The 15,833-nt window shown below is 41.6% G+C and overlaps 1 protein-coding gene across 6 annotated transcripts in view; it reads left to right on the top strand.

The window, feature by feature from the left end:
• Positions 1–15,833, top strand: part of nbeaa (neurobeachin a) — a 145,041-nt gene that overhangs the window by 94,648 nt on the left and 34,560 nt on the right. For 4 of the 6 annotated variants that reach the window (XM_088321787.1, XM_088321790.1, XM_088321789.1 and 1 more), the window contains 10 exons: positions 527–663; positions 739–893; positions 2,716–2,842; positions 6,210–6,329; positions 9,700–9,833; positions 10,291–10,352; positions 11,318–11,382; positions 11,487–11,595; positions 13,567–13,733; positions 13,865–13,989. In XM_088321787.1, the coding sequence (XP_088177913.1) occupies positions 527–663; positions 739–893; positions 2,716–2,842; positions 6,210–6,329; positions 9,700–9,833; positions 10,291–10,352; positions 11,318–11,382; positions 11,487–11,595; positions 13,567–13,733; positions 13,865–13,989 (1,201 nt within the window). The remainder of the gene's footprint in view (positions 1–526; positions 664–738; positions 894–2,715; positions 2,843–6,209; positions 6,330–9,699; positions 9,834–10,290; positions 10,353–11,317; positions 11,383–11,486; positions 11,596–13,566; positions 13,734–13,864; positions 13,990–15,833) is intronic. The other 2 variants (XM_088321788.1, XM_088321786.1) reach the window with 1 other exon arrangement.

Here is a 15,833-nt window from a genome sequence, read left to right as displayed (position 1 = left end):
ATAACCCAAGCTTTTCACGGGGTTGGTTCATTTGACGACGATGTGTTTTAAATTACTCGGATCAACGTGACGATAGCGACCAGAGTGTGTTGCTATTAGCACCTTTGCCTCACAGTTCAGAGGTCCCGGCTCAATTCCTGATACCTGCTTCCTTGCGTGGAGTTTTTATATTCTTCCGGTGCCCTCATGCACTACGGTTTCCTCCCACATTCCAAGAACATGGCTAGGATGGGCCTCGCACCCCCGCAACCCTTGTTAGGATAAACAGTTCGGAAATATGAATTAATGTGATTTTGGTGCTATGTCATGAGGACATCTAAAGTTTCCACATGACTACGCAGGGGGTTTACGGTCATTATTTTTGTTAATGTTGTTACTACTGTAAATGTTATAATTGTTGAAATGAGAGTATTGTCAGATAATGAACTGGTCCGCGGTACAGAAAAGGTTTTAACAACTGTGGAAATGAGATAGATGGTCCCCTCTGTTGGTTATGGTTTTCATAGCTTCTCTGTCTGCATTGCAGGAGATCCTGAAGAGCCTGGTGGCCGCTCCGTTGGACGGCTGCGAGTCGGGCCAGGATTCGGGCCCAACGCCATACCACCCCGATCCTGCTCTGAAGACTCACCCCATGCTGCCCATGCAGTTCCACTCTTTCGACAGGTCAGATCCGAGTCGACAATGCTTGAGCTGGCCTCCGTCATCTCATATGTTGTAAGCACTCTTTTTGTCTCGCAGGAGCGTTGTGGTTCCGGTAAAGAAGCCGCCGCCCGGCAGCTTGTCTGTCAATACGGTGGGCACGCCGACCACTGGGGGCGCCTCCACGGCTGGCAGCACACCCAACATCTTTGCTGCCGCCACAGCAACCCCCAAGAGCATGATCAACACCACAGGTGACCCCTAGAGCCCGGGTGGGGAATTTGGCGTTGATGCCTTGGGTTGCACAACGCCAAGTGCAAAGTGCCCCCCCCATACCTGACACAGTTTTCACAGCGCGGTTTTCCAATCTCCTCCAAGTTTTTTGCGTCACGTTTTCTTGGATCATGTTCCCATTTATAATAGCGACTACCATATGGACCCTTTACTGTTTGTAAACACTGTGACGTGATGCTGCATTTCAGAAAATTAGGAAGTCAGGATTTCTCCTACTCGGATGGTACCAGGTACGACCTCAAAGCGTTTCAAGCGAATGTAAACTGAAATGATGTCCAATCGCGGAAAGTTGTTTTTTATTTTGTTCATTTAATGACATTTGGACCTCCAGCAAACCTGCGTTCTCGCAAATACTCTCACACGGCGTCTGAGGTCAATAGCGTACACCATAATTTGTCTCCTTTAGTTTTACAATTTACCGTCTGTGTTTCCTTTGGCATTGCCATTTTATCGAGTGACATCTGGTTGAAGCCACTTGATGAAGTCGGGGAACATATCCTTACTCTGACTTGGTGACTAGGACCTCCCACCTTTTGTGTCATTCCAATTATATTTTCCTGATCGGAGGTTGGAAAACTCCGACTTCCCACTTTTATGGAACGCAGCATGACATGACATACTCCGGTACAAGAAGTGCATATTTTTTCAACGAATCGGGTAGCGTGTAGGTGAATGCAATCCCTCCCAAAATGCTAATGGGCAGAGCCATAAAAATTGCCTGTGTCAGACGTGCATCCCGAAAATTGATTGGTAAGCCCACACAGCAAAAAGTGCATTCATAGTTATTTTTTTTTTAACATTGATGTAATTATGTTCTCGTTCTTAGTTCTTCCTTTGTCATTTCCAGGGTTGGGTAGGGTTACTTTAACTGGATTACTTTCAATTACTTTTGGATTACTCCAATACTAAATATACTAATAAAAGACAAAAGAAACTAAATATGAATAAAATGATGACTCACAACACGTGGTAAGCTTTCTCACCTGGCTTTGATCTCTTTGATCTCCGGCAAAACTAACATAAAATGCGACAGAAACAAAATGAAAATAAATCCAAACAGCTTGCCAACATCATTTTTGCCGTTCATGTGTTCCGTTACTCCCCAAGCCTGCACAAAATTTAGTCATTTTATTCATATTTAGTTTCTTTTGTGGCAGCACGGCGGCGCAGTGGTTAGCGCTTGTGCAGCACAGTTCATGTCATGGGAACCTGTCGTGAGTTCAAATCCAGCTCCAGACTTCCTGTGCGGAGTTTGTATGTTCTCCCCGTGCTTGCGTGGGTTTCCTCCGGGCACTCCGGTTTCCTCCCACATTCCAAAAACATGCATTTCAGGTGAATTGGCCGGTCCAAATTGTCCCTAGGTGTGAATGAGCGAGTGAGTTGTCTGTCCCCGTGTGCCCTGCGATTGGCTGGCAACCAGTTCAGGGTGTCCCCTGCCCACTGCCCGATGATTGCTGGGATGGGCTCCAGCACCCCCGCAACCCTAATGAGGATAAGCGGTACGGCTAATGAGATGAGTTTCTTTTGTCTTTTATTAGCATATTTGGTATTGGAGTAATCCAAAAGTCATTGAAAGTAATCCAGTTAAAGTAACCCTACCCAACCCTGGTCATTTCTTATAGGTGTAAAAAACGGGTTCTATTGATTTGATAAATAATAAATGGACATTGATGTTCAATTTGTGAAAGAAGTCAAATTGACCCAATTTGGTCATCACAAATCTCGGCCTGACTGATTAATTTGAAGTAATCTCACATGATTACTCTTGCCCATCTCGCGTAGGGGCCGCAGACTCCGCGTCTTCATCATCTTCTTCGTCGTCATCATTTGTGAACGGCGCCACCAGCAAGAATTTGCCCGCCGTCCAAACGGTGGCACCCATGCCTGAAGACACCATGGAAAACATGAGGTCAGAAATCGCCTTCCATCCACTGACCGCCCTCCCTCTCCTTTCTTGTTCTTCCTCTTATAGCTTTGGATTTCATTGACTTACTGCTTTGCTCTTTTCTCTCATTGGCTATATTCCCACCACTTCAAATATCCATGATAAATGACTTAATATATACAGACAACCTATGTTCCCTCTAATTTTCCATGGGTCGGAGCGTTCACACAAAGTCGGTGAGCAACGCTTGAAACAACAGTGAGCCACCATAATACCAAGTGTGGCAAGAAAATGAATTATTAAACATGTCCAAAACTTGACATCAAGTTACATTTCCGGCAATGCAAAATGATTTTTCTCTTTTGAATGAATTGACTCATGTACTATTGCAAAGGTTGTACGGCCTACAAACGTCGTTTGTTCTTACAATTCTTTCACAAGATATCCATTTCTTTTTATTTCCTGATATATTTTGTCGCATAATATTAACATTTTTGGGGGCTTATTTGGTCGGTTGTAAGATACAGAACTGTACTTAATCACATCTTTTAGTGGAAGTACAATGTTGGCAACAAGATTCACTTGATATCATTGGAAATTATTTGAATGCAACACAAACTTTTTCTTCTTTTTTCCGTGTTTTTTTTCTACTTTTTTTTAAATTCTTTAAAAAAAAATCTCATTGTGTTTATTTTTTCCGAGCTGTTACTTTTTTCTTTTTGTACTCTACTTTTTTCCTACATTTCTTTCTTTTCTTTTTTTCTGGCTTTTTTTCTAAATTTTTCCTTCTGTTTTTCTCTTCCTTTTGTTTCTTTCTTTCTCCCTGTTTTTCACTACTTTTTCATTTGGTATTTTTTTCTTTTTTGTTCTATTCCCCCCTTCCTTTAAGTCATTTTGTGCATAATTTTACGTAATTTTTGGTCATGTTGGGATTAAAGAAGCAAAAACAACCTGAAGAGCCGTTTAGGAGCCGAAAGAGCCGGTTCCTTTTTAGTGAGCCGAGCCAAAGAAGCCGGTGTTCGACATACTCTACTAACTTTACTCAATTTCGTTCGACTTCAAAATACCGCATTTAGGACTCAACGTCAGGGGAACCCGTGTATTTTTACCTTCATGCACTGTAACTTTGACTTAAGTCGCTTCTTAATTAGTAATTTCGATCCCTAATTTTTGTGCGCTGGCTAGATTTTCTTGTGCGCTGAGAATGTGCGAGCAGTGCTCAATTGCGCACGCGCGCAGCTTAGAGGGAACACTGCAGACAACCACGTTGTGCTATATTTGCTCACAGACGTTATTTGAAGCTTTTCTATAGGTTAACAATGTTCTACAGTCATACAATTGGCAATGACTTTGACTGCTGATTGCCATTCAGTCACATCCCACTCACTCAATGAATCAACTGATCATAGGACCTGATTTTGTGATTCCATGTGGTTGCTCATAGGTCTTCATTTTGTGATGTCACTTTGGATCAGTGATCACCATTTTGTTTTGCTTTTCTATCTTTAATCATGTTAACGTTTTCTGCTATTCCACTGCTGCCCATCGGTTCGATTTTTTTATTTTGATCATATGGGTAGTGTGCTTACAGTACGTCACAAAAGTGAGTTCACCCCTCACATTTCTGCGGACATGTGAGTATAATGTTTATTTGAACAACACTGAATTAACATCGCTTTGACACAACGAAAAGTACTCCGGGTAAAGCATATATATTTTAGTGTAAATATATTTTTCTCCTCAGAAATATTTAAAATATACCCATTCATAGCTAAACCCCTGGTTACAAAATTTAGTACTGTACACCCTAAAGTGAAATTTACAGAAGTACCAATATTTTGTGTGGCCACCATGATTTTGCAGAACTGCCTTGATCGTCCTGGGCATACATTTCACCAGAGCCTCAAAGGTTCCCACTGGAATGCTCTCCCACTCCTCCATGACAACATGACAGAGCTGGGGGATATTTGAGATATTGTGCTTTTCCACCTTCTGCTTGAGGATTCCTAAAATATGTTATAATTTGTTTAGATTTGGAGACATGCTTGGCCAGTCCATCACCTTTACTCTCTGCCCCTTTAGAAAAGCCCTGGCCATCTTAGAGGTGTAATTGTCATGTTGGGGTACTGCCCTGCAACCCAGTTTTTGAAGGAAGGGAGGGTAGCATTCGCTGCACCAGTATTCCACTGTACATCCTCGAGTTTATGTTTCCCTAAATAAAATAGAACTCCACAACTCCAGTTGCACTCATGCAGCCCCAAACCATGACATTCCCACCACCATGCCTGACTTTAGGCACAACACAAACATGTTTGTACTTCTTACCTAATTGCCACCACACATGCTTCATGCCATATGAGCCACAGAAATTAATCTTTGTCTCATCAGACCAGATGACATTATAAGCCATGGTCTTTGTTGATATACACTCAGCAAACCTTTGTCAGGCTTTCCTATGGACAGCCTTCAGAGGAGGCTTCTTTCTAGGGTAACAACCATTCAGACCAATTTAATAAAGTTTACGGCTTATGGTCTGAATATTTACAGGATGACCCCAAACCTCTTCAATTTTTGCAGCAAGGCTGACAGCACCTGCACCTATATCTCTTGGATAGCATTGGGATGTAACGCGGTGCACGTTCACTCAGTTTCTTTAGACATGCAACATGAGCCCTGTTGTGAGTGCATCCTGATTTTTTTAAAATTCTGAAACATATTGGCCACTGTACTGCAGCTCAACTTCAGAGTGTTGGCAATATTCTTGTAGCTTTGGCCAGGGTTATCTGGCGCCACAATTCTTTCTTAAGGTCTCCAGAGAGTTACTTGCCATGGTGGTCCATCTTAGGAGTTTCAATGACCAGTATAACAAAGTGTGAGAACTGTACTAAAAATTGAACACACCTACTACCTATTCAAAACTGAGAAATAGTTAAAATAACAAATCGCTTGGTATTTTAGAGGGAAAATAATGAGCAGTGCTTTGTTTGGACATTTAGGGGTGTAGTGTCTTTGGGGTGTATTCGCTTTTTGCCAGGGGTTTAGCTATCAAAGGCTGTACTTTGAGTTTATTTCAGGGGGAAAATCAATTAACACTGCTATATAACCTTTACACAGACCTTTATTTCATTGAGTCAAAGCGATTTCTCGTGAGTGTTATTCTAGTAAACATTACAATGAAACCTCTGCAGGAATTGTGAAGATTGTACTCACTTTTGTGACACTGGATATGAATAAGATAATTATAATAAAATATATTTCAAATATGTCATTTGTGTGCCTATGATATGGTGGGGGGAGGTGTCAGTGTGCTAGCATGTTCTTTAATGGTGTGTGTACGCACGCACGCACGCATGTCTATGTGTGTGTGCGTGCATGTGTGTTTGTGTTGCAGTGCCTATTGTGAGGTGGCGCAGTGTGCGTTGCGCAGCGGTCAGACGCCCCCTGAGCTCAAGTCTTTTAGCTCTCTGGCAGGCTTCCAGGCAGCCCCCCGAGATGCAGGACAGTGTTTTAGGCAAGGAATTCGTGCCGCCCACCATGTCCCTTACCCCTATCATGTCCCTTCCACTTGACCACTTGCATACATGAAAACAAAAAGTGCTCTGAAACCAGAGTAATCAACCATAAATATAGATCAGGGGTCGGGAACGAATCCTTGAATATGCTTGAATTTTAATGTTGTGTTTACCAGGTTTAAAAATGCTTTCGTTTTGCGTGAAGTGCTTGTAAATGTTTGAAATTGTTGCCATGTTTCTTAAAAAACTTGCTAAAAAATGACACAGACACTGCTCTGTTGGCTTCGCTTTGCCATTGCATTCCTTTTTCCTTGTGATTAACAGCAGCTGGCATTAGTTTGTATGGCATTCTCCCATGAAGCATCTTCGCCATCTGCGGGTTGCACCCAAGAGGACAGGTGCATGCTACACCTAAACAGGGCTCTATCAAACGTGTATTTTTGAAAGGATTACCAAACAAATAAGGGCATCTAATATGGGGCATGCAAAAAAAATAAGGTGGCATATCCTAGTAGTAGATTTTAATGAGATGAACTTCCATCAACCCAAAATCTAAGCCATCTATTACCATCATTTTACCCAACACTTATATAGCTAGAGATTTATCTCAAACATTTTTAAACACATATTGTTCAGATCCTCAAATAGTGTTGTGATTTTCTATAAATCGTATGTCTTGATAAATGCACACTCAACATTAAACATCACAGATACATTTGTGGGTCTGCAAAATACATAATTCATACTGGTTTTTTGTTTGAATGGTACTGGAAAATTGGAAAAGTTGGGCTATTAAAATGGTGTAGGAACCCTGGTACGGCTCACAAGCCAGATACGGTTCTTTTTATGTGTACATCTGTCAAACAAGGGCCATAGTAATCTTCCCTGTGACAATTTTGTGTATTCAAATCCAAAACAGTACAGAAAGCTGCTATTTGTTCGGTCCAAAATATATAGGGCAACGTTTAACGACAGTTAACATTCACAGTGTTACACTGACAGACCCCATTTTGGCTTTAAGGAATCCTTTGTACGGAATCTCATTAAACAATCTTTGTTCACTGTTGAGACACTTTCTGATGAAAGCCCACAGAACAAATGTATCACCCTAAAACACCAGCCAAGTACCCAAATCAGTTTTACTGGGTGAGCGGATCACTGCCTTCTCTATCTCACCCAGCACCCCCTGCGCCAGAGGTAAATACATCTGTATCCTTCTCGTTTGCATTATTTTATGACGTTTTTACTCTGCTTAAATCTTGTTTTGAAACCATATGCATCCATACATTTTCTGCACCGCTTATCCTCAGTAGGGCCGCGAGGGTGCTGGAGCCCATCATAGCCATCTTCGGGTAGTGGGCATGGAACACCTTGAATTGGGTACCAGCCAGTCACAGGGCACACAGAGACAAACAACTCACTTACTCATTTATATCTAGGGTCATTATGGACCAGCCAATTAACCCTTTTTGGAATGGGGAGAACATGCATACTTCACACGGGGAGTCTGCGGTAGCTGGAATTGAGCAATTGACCTGCAACACCGTTCTGCCCTTCAAAACCATGTTTACGATTAGAATGATGGTCAAAATGAGCCTAAACGATCTTCAATCGTGAGAGAGACAAATTTTAAGTGGTATATTGAACATCGGCATTATTATTGTTTCATAGATTTGATCAATTAATCAAATATCAGACAGTAAAATAAAATGTGCTGAAGAATTGTCTTTTGTCTGGAGAGTGGGTTTGAAGGTTTAGTTGAATTTTTCTTAAACTGTATGAAAAGTTAAAAAAAAAAACAAGAAAATACTTTGCATTCATGGTTCCCGACCCCTATTCTAGAAGTTTTTTTCTTTAAGCTTGTTAGTCTTGTTGCAGTACCACTCCAGTCCATTAGGTAGTGGTACTGAGTATTACCCACAAGCATTGGTACTCTTTTAGGATTAACATTTTTTTTAAAGAGAGGACAGCCGAGCCATGCATAAAGTAAAATAATTAATTAATCAGAAATTGTTTATTTTATCGTAAAGGTATTCCCAAAATTTTAAATAGCAAAATGTAATATATAAATATTCCTTCATTTTAGAGATAGCACGTCTTGTTTGTGTTATCCTTAGCTGTGACATCATTGGAGGAAACAACCGCACCCTAACAAGCTAGTCACCATATTATTTTCTGTGTTAATTAGTCAAAGAGGTTACGAGTGTTTTAAGCTAAGTTTGGGTAGTTTTGTGGAAAATTCCTGGGCATCGTGTCACAGGTAGATGCAAAGAGCAAGCAGCCCAAAAAAAAGCTATCTGGAAAAGATCACACATTGAGAGCGGCCAATGGCGGACTAATCGGCACCAACCAAATAAGGCAGCTCCAGCCTTGGGGAAAAACAAGAGGCTTGGCGTCCATAAAACACACAGTGAGCAGCTAGGCCAACCGGAAACCAACAAAGAAAAGCGGCAACGGGTACGGCGATAAACGCGGAGCCGATTGGGAATCCACAAACAATAATTGGCGCTAATACCAGGCTAGCCCCCCAAACAACACACAGTGAAACATCCAACGAGCGACAAACGGGAGCAAAAAAAAACAAGAAAGCCCAAGGCAGCTCTAACCCTAACGGGTAGCTAGCCAGACAAAATACAAACTACCAACCGCAACACATGCGTCAAACAACACAAACGAAACCCCTCAATCACTTACTTAATTAGACGCGAAGGCAAAGAAGGAATGCTTGCAGCAACAGCAGCAGGTAAACTTACCCCATGCAGCTTTTGAAGATTGAAGCACGCAATCCCGTCAATACAGTCACAAGGCCCAAAGCGATAGGGTAAGCAAAGTACCCAAGCAGAAATGCGCAGTACGCCATCACTGTTCGGTACAGTTTATGTCTGATTCGGAGCTGCCTCACGTGTTGTGTTAATGGGATTCACCAGTTTTAAATGGTTGTGTTCATTTAATGACATCACAGATGTAGAGGAAACACGCTAGATGGGCCACATTTAAAACTACATTTGTCAAAGTAGCTGCTGGAATATTTTGCAACATATTTGCATAACTGTGGGCAGGAACACGACACGTTCTGTGCCTAATAGAAAGAACCTGTTTGGGAATACCTTTAAATGTATTGTAATCCCAATGAAATCCCAGTTATTTTAATCACTTCAAAAGATAATGATTGTATTTGATAACAAAATAAATACCACCATTGAATTCAAGCCCATATCTCCGCAGCGCCAGTGCATCTTTGCCACCTTTTGTTTTGCCTCATGCTCCCTCCCTCCTAGCCGACATCCCGCACGATCATGCCCTCATCCGCCAAATGGCATCCCCCACAAGACTAACGTTGGTCTTCCGTCTGTCCTCCGCCTGCTATAGCATCACCACCAAGCTGGAGCGAGCTCTGGAGAAGGTGGCGCCTCTCCTGAGAGAAATCTTTGTGGACTTTGCACCCTTCCTGTCCCGCACGCTGCTGGGGAGTCATGGGCAGGAGTTGCTCATTGAAGGTACAGGTGCTGTACAACAAACCTTCTTACTATACGCGTCTGCTCCCCAACTGTCAGCCCACAGTCTAAGTCGGTCAGCGAGTGAGTGAGTAAACGATTAACTGATGGTTTAGTGGTTGAATGAGCGAGTGACTTGGCTGCTTCACTCATTCACAAAGCAGGTATGACGTCATTTTTTTTGTCTGACAGCAGCTAATGCTAATTATACATTGCTAATCTATGTTATCATCACAAGAGCACCACTATAGTTTGATTTTAAAGACGTATGCAACTCTTCCTGCCACTCACCTGCTTCCTGGGGTCCTATTTTCGTCCTCCACTGTCCTAATGTCCTCTTTTTCCCTCTGATCTTGTTTGCTTTGTTGTCTTTTATGTCGCATGCTTTTTCTATACACGGTTTCATTTGTCACTACAATAGCCCAAAATAGTCATCTTGCTCAAAGTGTGTCTCCACGTGCTGCAGGTCTGGTGTGTATGAAGTCCAGCACGTCGGTGGTGGAGCTTGTCATGCTGCTATGCTCTCAGGTCAGTTTTGAAATGGAGAGTAATACGGTCTGGTTTCCTGTATGGAGGCGTAAAAGGCTTTTGCCTTTATTGATCAGTCTCATTGGCCCACAACAAATATAATCATATAGCTTCTATCATACAAAATTTAAAAGTGCAACAAAATGAAATTTAAGTGTGTCAAAACTGATTTTTAGCTTTCCTTTAACACATTCCATTGTATACACTGGATAAGCCACGTCACATCATTGTGGCCAATCAGTACAAATTTGAACCTAGTTCTCCTATAATTTACATTTTCTTTTTTTGTATATATGTTTTTTTCAGACCACCTATAGCTAAGTGATATCTTTCAGCCAATCAGTAACAGAAGTACTGCAAAATCAGCTTCTTTACATACCTCTCAATAAAATAATGGTATATCAAATCCACAAATCCTCCAAAAATGATTCGATACTTTATTTCATAATTTTTGTTGAATATGACTAAGAATCTAAAAAAAAAAAACGCTAGCAGATAATAAATTCGAAAAGAAACTTACCCCTATACTCGCTTTGCTGTTTTTCCTCTGAAAAGTTGACGGAAGCATTCCACTGTTTGAAGTTTTCCATGGTCTTGTCTGGATTCTCATCCTGGTCTGGTCCATCCAGCAGCATCATCTTCTCCTTTTCACCTTCTTCTTTCTCCTCCTCCTCCTCCTCCTTGTCTTTCTCCTCCTTCCTCGTGTCACATTACCCAGACTGGCTCCGGCCTTCCCGCCAGTAAAAGCCCAGGAGAGGAAACCCAAGCCCATATATCGACCATGCAACAGGAGCCGCTCTCCCTTCCGTGCCCTTGGAGGCCTTAAAAGCTCCATTAGCATGCGTCTAATGTGCAGCACTCATTGCTTTTTTGCACAGCCCCCCCCCCAAAAAACGCTTGTTGTCCTTCTCTCAGTTATAGAAACGATCCGTATGAAATGCAAATAAACGTTTGTTGTGTTTTAGGAATGGCAGAATTCCATCCAAAAGAACGCAGGACTGGCTTTTATTGAGCTTATCAATGAAGGAAGGTAACCAACTACAGTGAATGTTATACACACATTTGATGGCAAAAAACTAGATGGTTTAAGTTCATTACCGTGATTATTATTTAGAGATTTCCGTGTTTTTTTAGATTGCTGTGTCACGCCATGAAAGATCACATTGTGCGAGTGGCCAACGAGGCCGAGTTTATCTTGAATCGACAGCGAGCAGAAGATGTACACAAGCATGCTGAGTTTGAGGTACATACAGAGTCGGTCCTTGTCTATTTTATGTCTTTTTTTAAATTGTTCTATTTAAAGATATCCTATTCAGGGTTTGTCCAGGTGCTTGAAATCCTTGAAAATGCTTGAATTCCAACGTTGTTTTTCATAGTTTGAATATTACTTGAATTTTGGGTGCTTGTAATTGCTTGAAATTGTTGCCAGTTGTCCATGCATTTAGTAATAAAAAATAAAACAAGCGTTCATAAAAATAATACAGACACTGCCCTCTGGTGGCTTTGCTTTGCCATTGCATTTCTTCTTCGATCGTGATTAATGGCAGCTGGCATGAGTTTGTATGGCGTTGTCATCTGACGCGTCATGGCCCACTACGTGTCACGCCTAAGAGGACAGGTGCATCGGACCTTGATCCCGGAAGGCTGCGGTTTTAATGAGGGATGGCTAGGGAAAGGAAAATACAAACAATGGCTAAAATGTTTAACAAATCCACACACAGCATGGTGCTGATCATGCGAAAAAGAGATCAAACTCTTCACACTGGAATTTAGCGCTCTCCATTCATTTTTGTTACATGCTACATTAAACAGGACACTATAAAATGTATATTAGTGCAAGGGTTGTTAAAGCTGGTGGGATCAATTTTAGGATAATGACAACTAATAAATAACTGTAATTATTAACAATATAATAATGCATAGCTGCGCGGCAGATGAGTGGTTAGCACGTCCACAGCACAGTTCTGGGGTAAAATCCAGTGTGAGGAGTTTGCATGTTCTCCCTGTGCTTGCATGAGTTTCCTCCGGGCACTCCGGTTTCCTCCCGCATTCCAAAAACATGCATGTCAGGTTAATTGGCTAGTCCAAATTGTCCCTAGGTGTGAATGAGCGAGTGAGTTGTCCACCTTTGTGTACCCTGCAACTGGTTGGGAACCAGTTCAGGGTGTCCCCTGCCCACTGCCCGAAGATAGCTGGGATGGGCTCCAGCACCCCCGCGACCCTACTGAGGATAACAAGTGCAGATAATAGATGGATGGATAATAATGTATTCATTCTTCTTTTATTGGTACTGGAAAATTTTGTAAATTGGCTTTGAAAGACTTAAAAAGTGCTTGAATTTGGCCAAGAAAAAGGTGTAGGATCCCTGCCAATTCTGAAATAATATGAATGTCAAGAGAAAATAAAATGTTAAATACTAGAGGTACTTTTATCTTTTTTTTATGGAGAAAAATAATCCTTAATTTATTTTAGTGAACAAACATTTTTAATCCAGTTGATTACTTTTCCCAGAAATAAAACATCATCTTGCCATATGATTATAGTTAGGGAAAAGTCATTTATTTTGATAAAATGTGACATGGGAATGTTGATCATAGAAATACAATCGTTTTCTAAGAAGCTCAATGTTTTTGATCATGCTAATTTTTCATAGCATTATTAGCCCTTTTTTTATTTTTTGTGTATAGAATAGAATAGAATAGAATATACCTTTATTGTCATTGCTACAAATGGGCTAACATATTGTGACAACGAAATTGGGCATGACACTCCAGTTTTACACATTCATAGTGAGGTATGAGCAAGAAGATAAAGGAACAGAGAAGATAATGTTATAAGACAAGGGGGATAAGGCTATAGTTATAATTTACATGGTATTTACACAAGAAATGTCGGCATGTGGGATGTTACATACAGGGTTGTCGTGATAACGTTGGTATCGTAACGGTTGTGCAATATTGCATTTGGTGCAAAGTCATCATAGTGCAAAAATAGTCAGCATATGCATTGGTGCAAACATAGACATCATAGTGCAGAAACAGGAAATGGTCAGACATTGTGCATGCACTTGTGCTTTTCAGTATATATCTTCATGGATCTTTGGCCATTCCTACTTAATTTCGACCCCCTGAATTTAGCTTATGTAGTTAGGTTAACAGAAGACGAGAAAGACTAAGGCAACAGTTGAAATTTTCCCATGAAATGTTTTTTGCAGTCAAACTGCGCCCAGTACGCCGCCGACAGACGCGAGGAGGAAAAGATGTGCGACCATTTGATCAGCGCCGCCAAACACAGAGATCACGTGACCGCCAACCAGCTGAAGCAGAAGATCCTCAACATCCTGACCAACAAGCACGGAGCTTGGGGCACCATGTCACAGAGGTCAGCTTCCGTTACACTCGTTTCCTTGGAGCAGAACCGTTTTTCTTCATTACATATTATTTTGCGAATTTCACAACCTCAAATCGGTCGTAATCAGACTCCTGACATTTTCGGGGTTCCTCCATTTTCAGCCAATTGCACGACTTTTGGCGTTTGGACTACTGGGAGGATGATCTGCGCCGGAGGCGGAGATTTGTGAGAAACGCCTTTGGGTCTACGCATGCTGATGTGGCCCTCAAGTGTCTCGATGACTATGGTAAGTTTCAGGGGACCAATAGCCACTTTTGCGTGTATTCCAACGCATTAGGGGTTGGGAACGGATGGCTTGCGAGGCAGGTGTGGCTCTTATCATGACTACATCTGGATCCAGGAGATAAAAAGCACTATTTTAACGCATTTGGGCCTGGAGAGCCACACGGTGTTTCTACCACTAGCGGCAGGATCGCTCTAGCCCTTTCTATGAGAAGAAATGTCAATAGGATTTTTTGGGGGGGTTCCTAGCCAATGAGATGCATCAGAATACGCAGGCGAGTGTTAATTAAGACTGCCTTTTACCAGTTTATGGTTATTTTTTTGAGCATATATTTTGTGTAAGTTTTTTTTCATTTTTAAATTTTATCTTATTGATAGACAAAATCCATCCATCCACAGCGGCGCAGTGGTTAGCGTGTGTGCAGCACAGTTCTAAGGTCTTCGGAACCTCCTGTGTGGGTTCAAATCCAGCTACCGGACTTCCTGTGCGGAGTTTGTATGTTCTCCCCGTGCTTGCGTGGGTTTCCTCCGGGCACTCCGGTTTCCTCCCACATTCCAAAGACATGCATTTCTGGTGGATTGGCCAGTCCAAATTGTCCCTAGGTGTGAATGAGCGAGCGAGTTGTCTGTCCCTGTGTGCCCTGCGATTGGCTGGCAACCAGTTCAGGGTGTCCCCTTCCCACTGCCCGAAGATAGCTGGAATGGGCTCCAGCACCCCCGTGACCCTAATGAGGATAAGCGGTACGGCTAATGAGATGAGAGATGAGATGAGACAATATACTCAAGAAGAACCAACATCCCCAAACATACAAGCCTCTGAAATACCAAAACATAGAAAAAAACAAACAAACACAAAAGCTCCAAAAAACAAACACAAAAGCTCCAAAAAACAAACACAAAACTCAACTTATCAAAAAGAAAAAAAAAACATTACATGTAATTTAGAGTTAGAGGAGTCACCAGTGTTAAGGGTAAAACTTGAGATTGTATTAGGATGAAGAAAAGAACACACTCTGAGTCGGAGATTTAGGTTTTTGATAGCCCTTCCATCGGAGGCGCGTGCTTCCAAGGTCCAACGAATGACACTCATTTATTTGAAGGCACAGGCATAGAACAACACATCTGATTGGCTGAAGCGAGGTCACATGAATACAAGAAAATAATCTAATTAGTTTAGACAGAAATCACATGTTTAAACGAAGTGAATAATGCTGGCTGCTAGATGGCGTGTTAGCATAATGAATTAGCAGGAAGAAAAAGAAAAGCAAGAAATATAGAGAGGAAAATGTTAGGTTCATGTCCCCAACATTTTTAATAAAACGCTCTGCAATATAGGACAAAGAGAATCGGTTCTTTATAATTAGTTACTTTATTAATCATCATATTGAGAGCCCCGGAGATCGAGCTGCCACGAATCTCCGCCTCGCTTGCTCGCCAGCCGGGCTCTGAAGAAATCTCCGAATCTCCTTCTTTTTATTATGTCTTTTGCCTTTTGCTACGTAGAGTTAATCAGTCTTCTTTGGAAAGCCTGGTTTCCGGCCAGATGGTTTCCTTTTGTTTTGGGAGAGACTTCATTTCCTTCTTCTCATCGCTCTTTGGTGAAAAACAATCTTGAGTTATGGCATGAAGAGGTCATAGGTCAGGGTACATCTGTTGGTATGTGAGAACAAAACACAGTCTGTATATCAAAACACAACTCATGGCCTTGGAGAATGATTTACAGGCTGAGAACTCTTCAAAATCGCTGAGAACACATATAACATTTTAAATATCAACTGTAGGATAAATATAATTATACAATCCTAACATTTCCCTCCTGTTTATCCAACTGGTGATATTAATACTTCA

Source organism: Urocampus carinirostris, chromosome 17 (assembly GCF_059441175.1).
Source record: "Urocampus carinirostris isolate Australia breed hairy pipefish chromosome 17, RoL_Ucar_1.0, whole genome shotgun sequence".
Classification (NCBI taxonomy): Eukaryota; Metazoa; Chordata; class Actinopteri; order Syngnathiformes; family Syngnathidae; genus Urocampus; species Urocampus carinirostris.
This window is presented reverse-complemented; position numbering and strand designations above follow the sequence as displayed.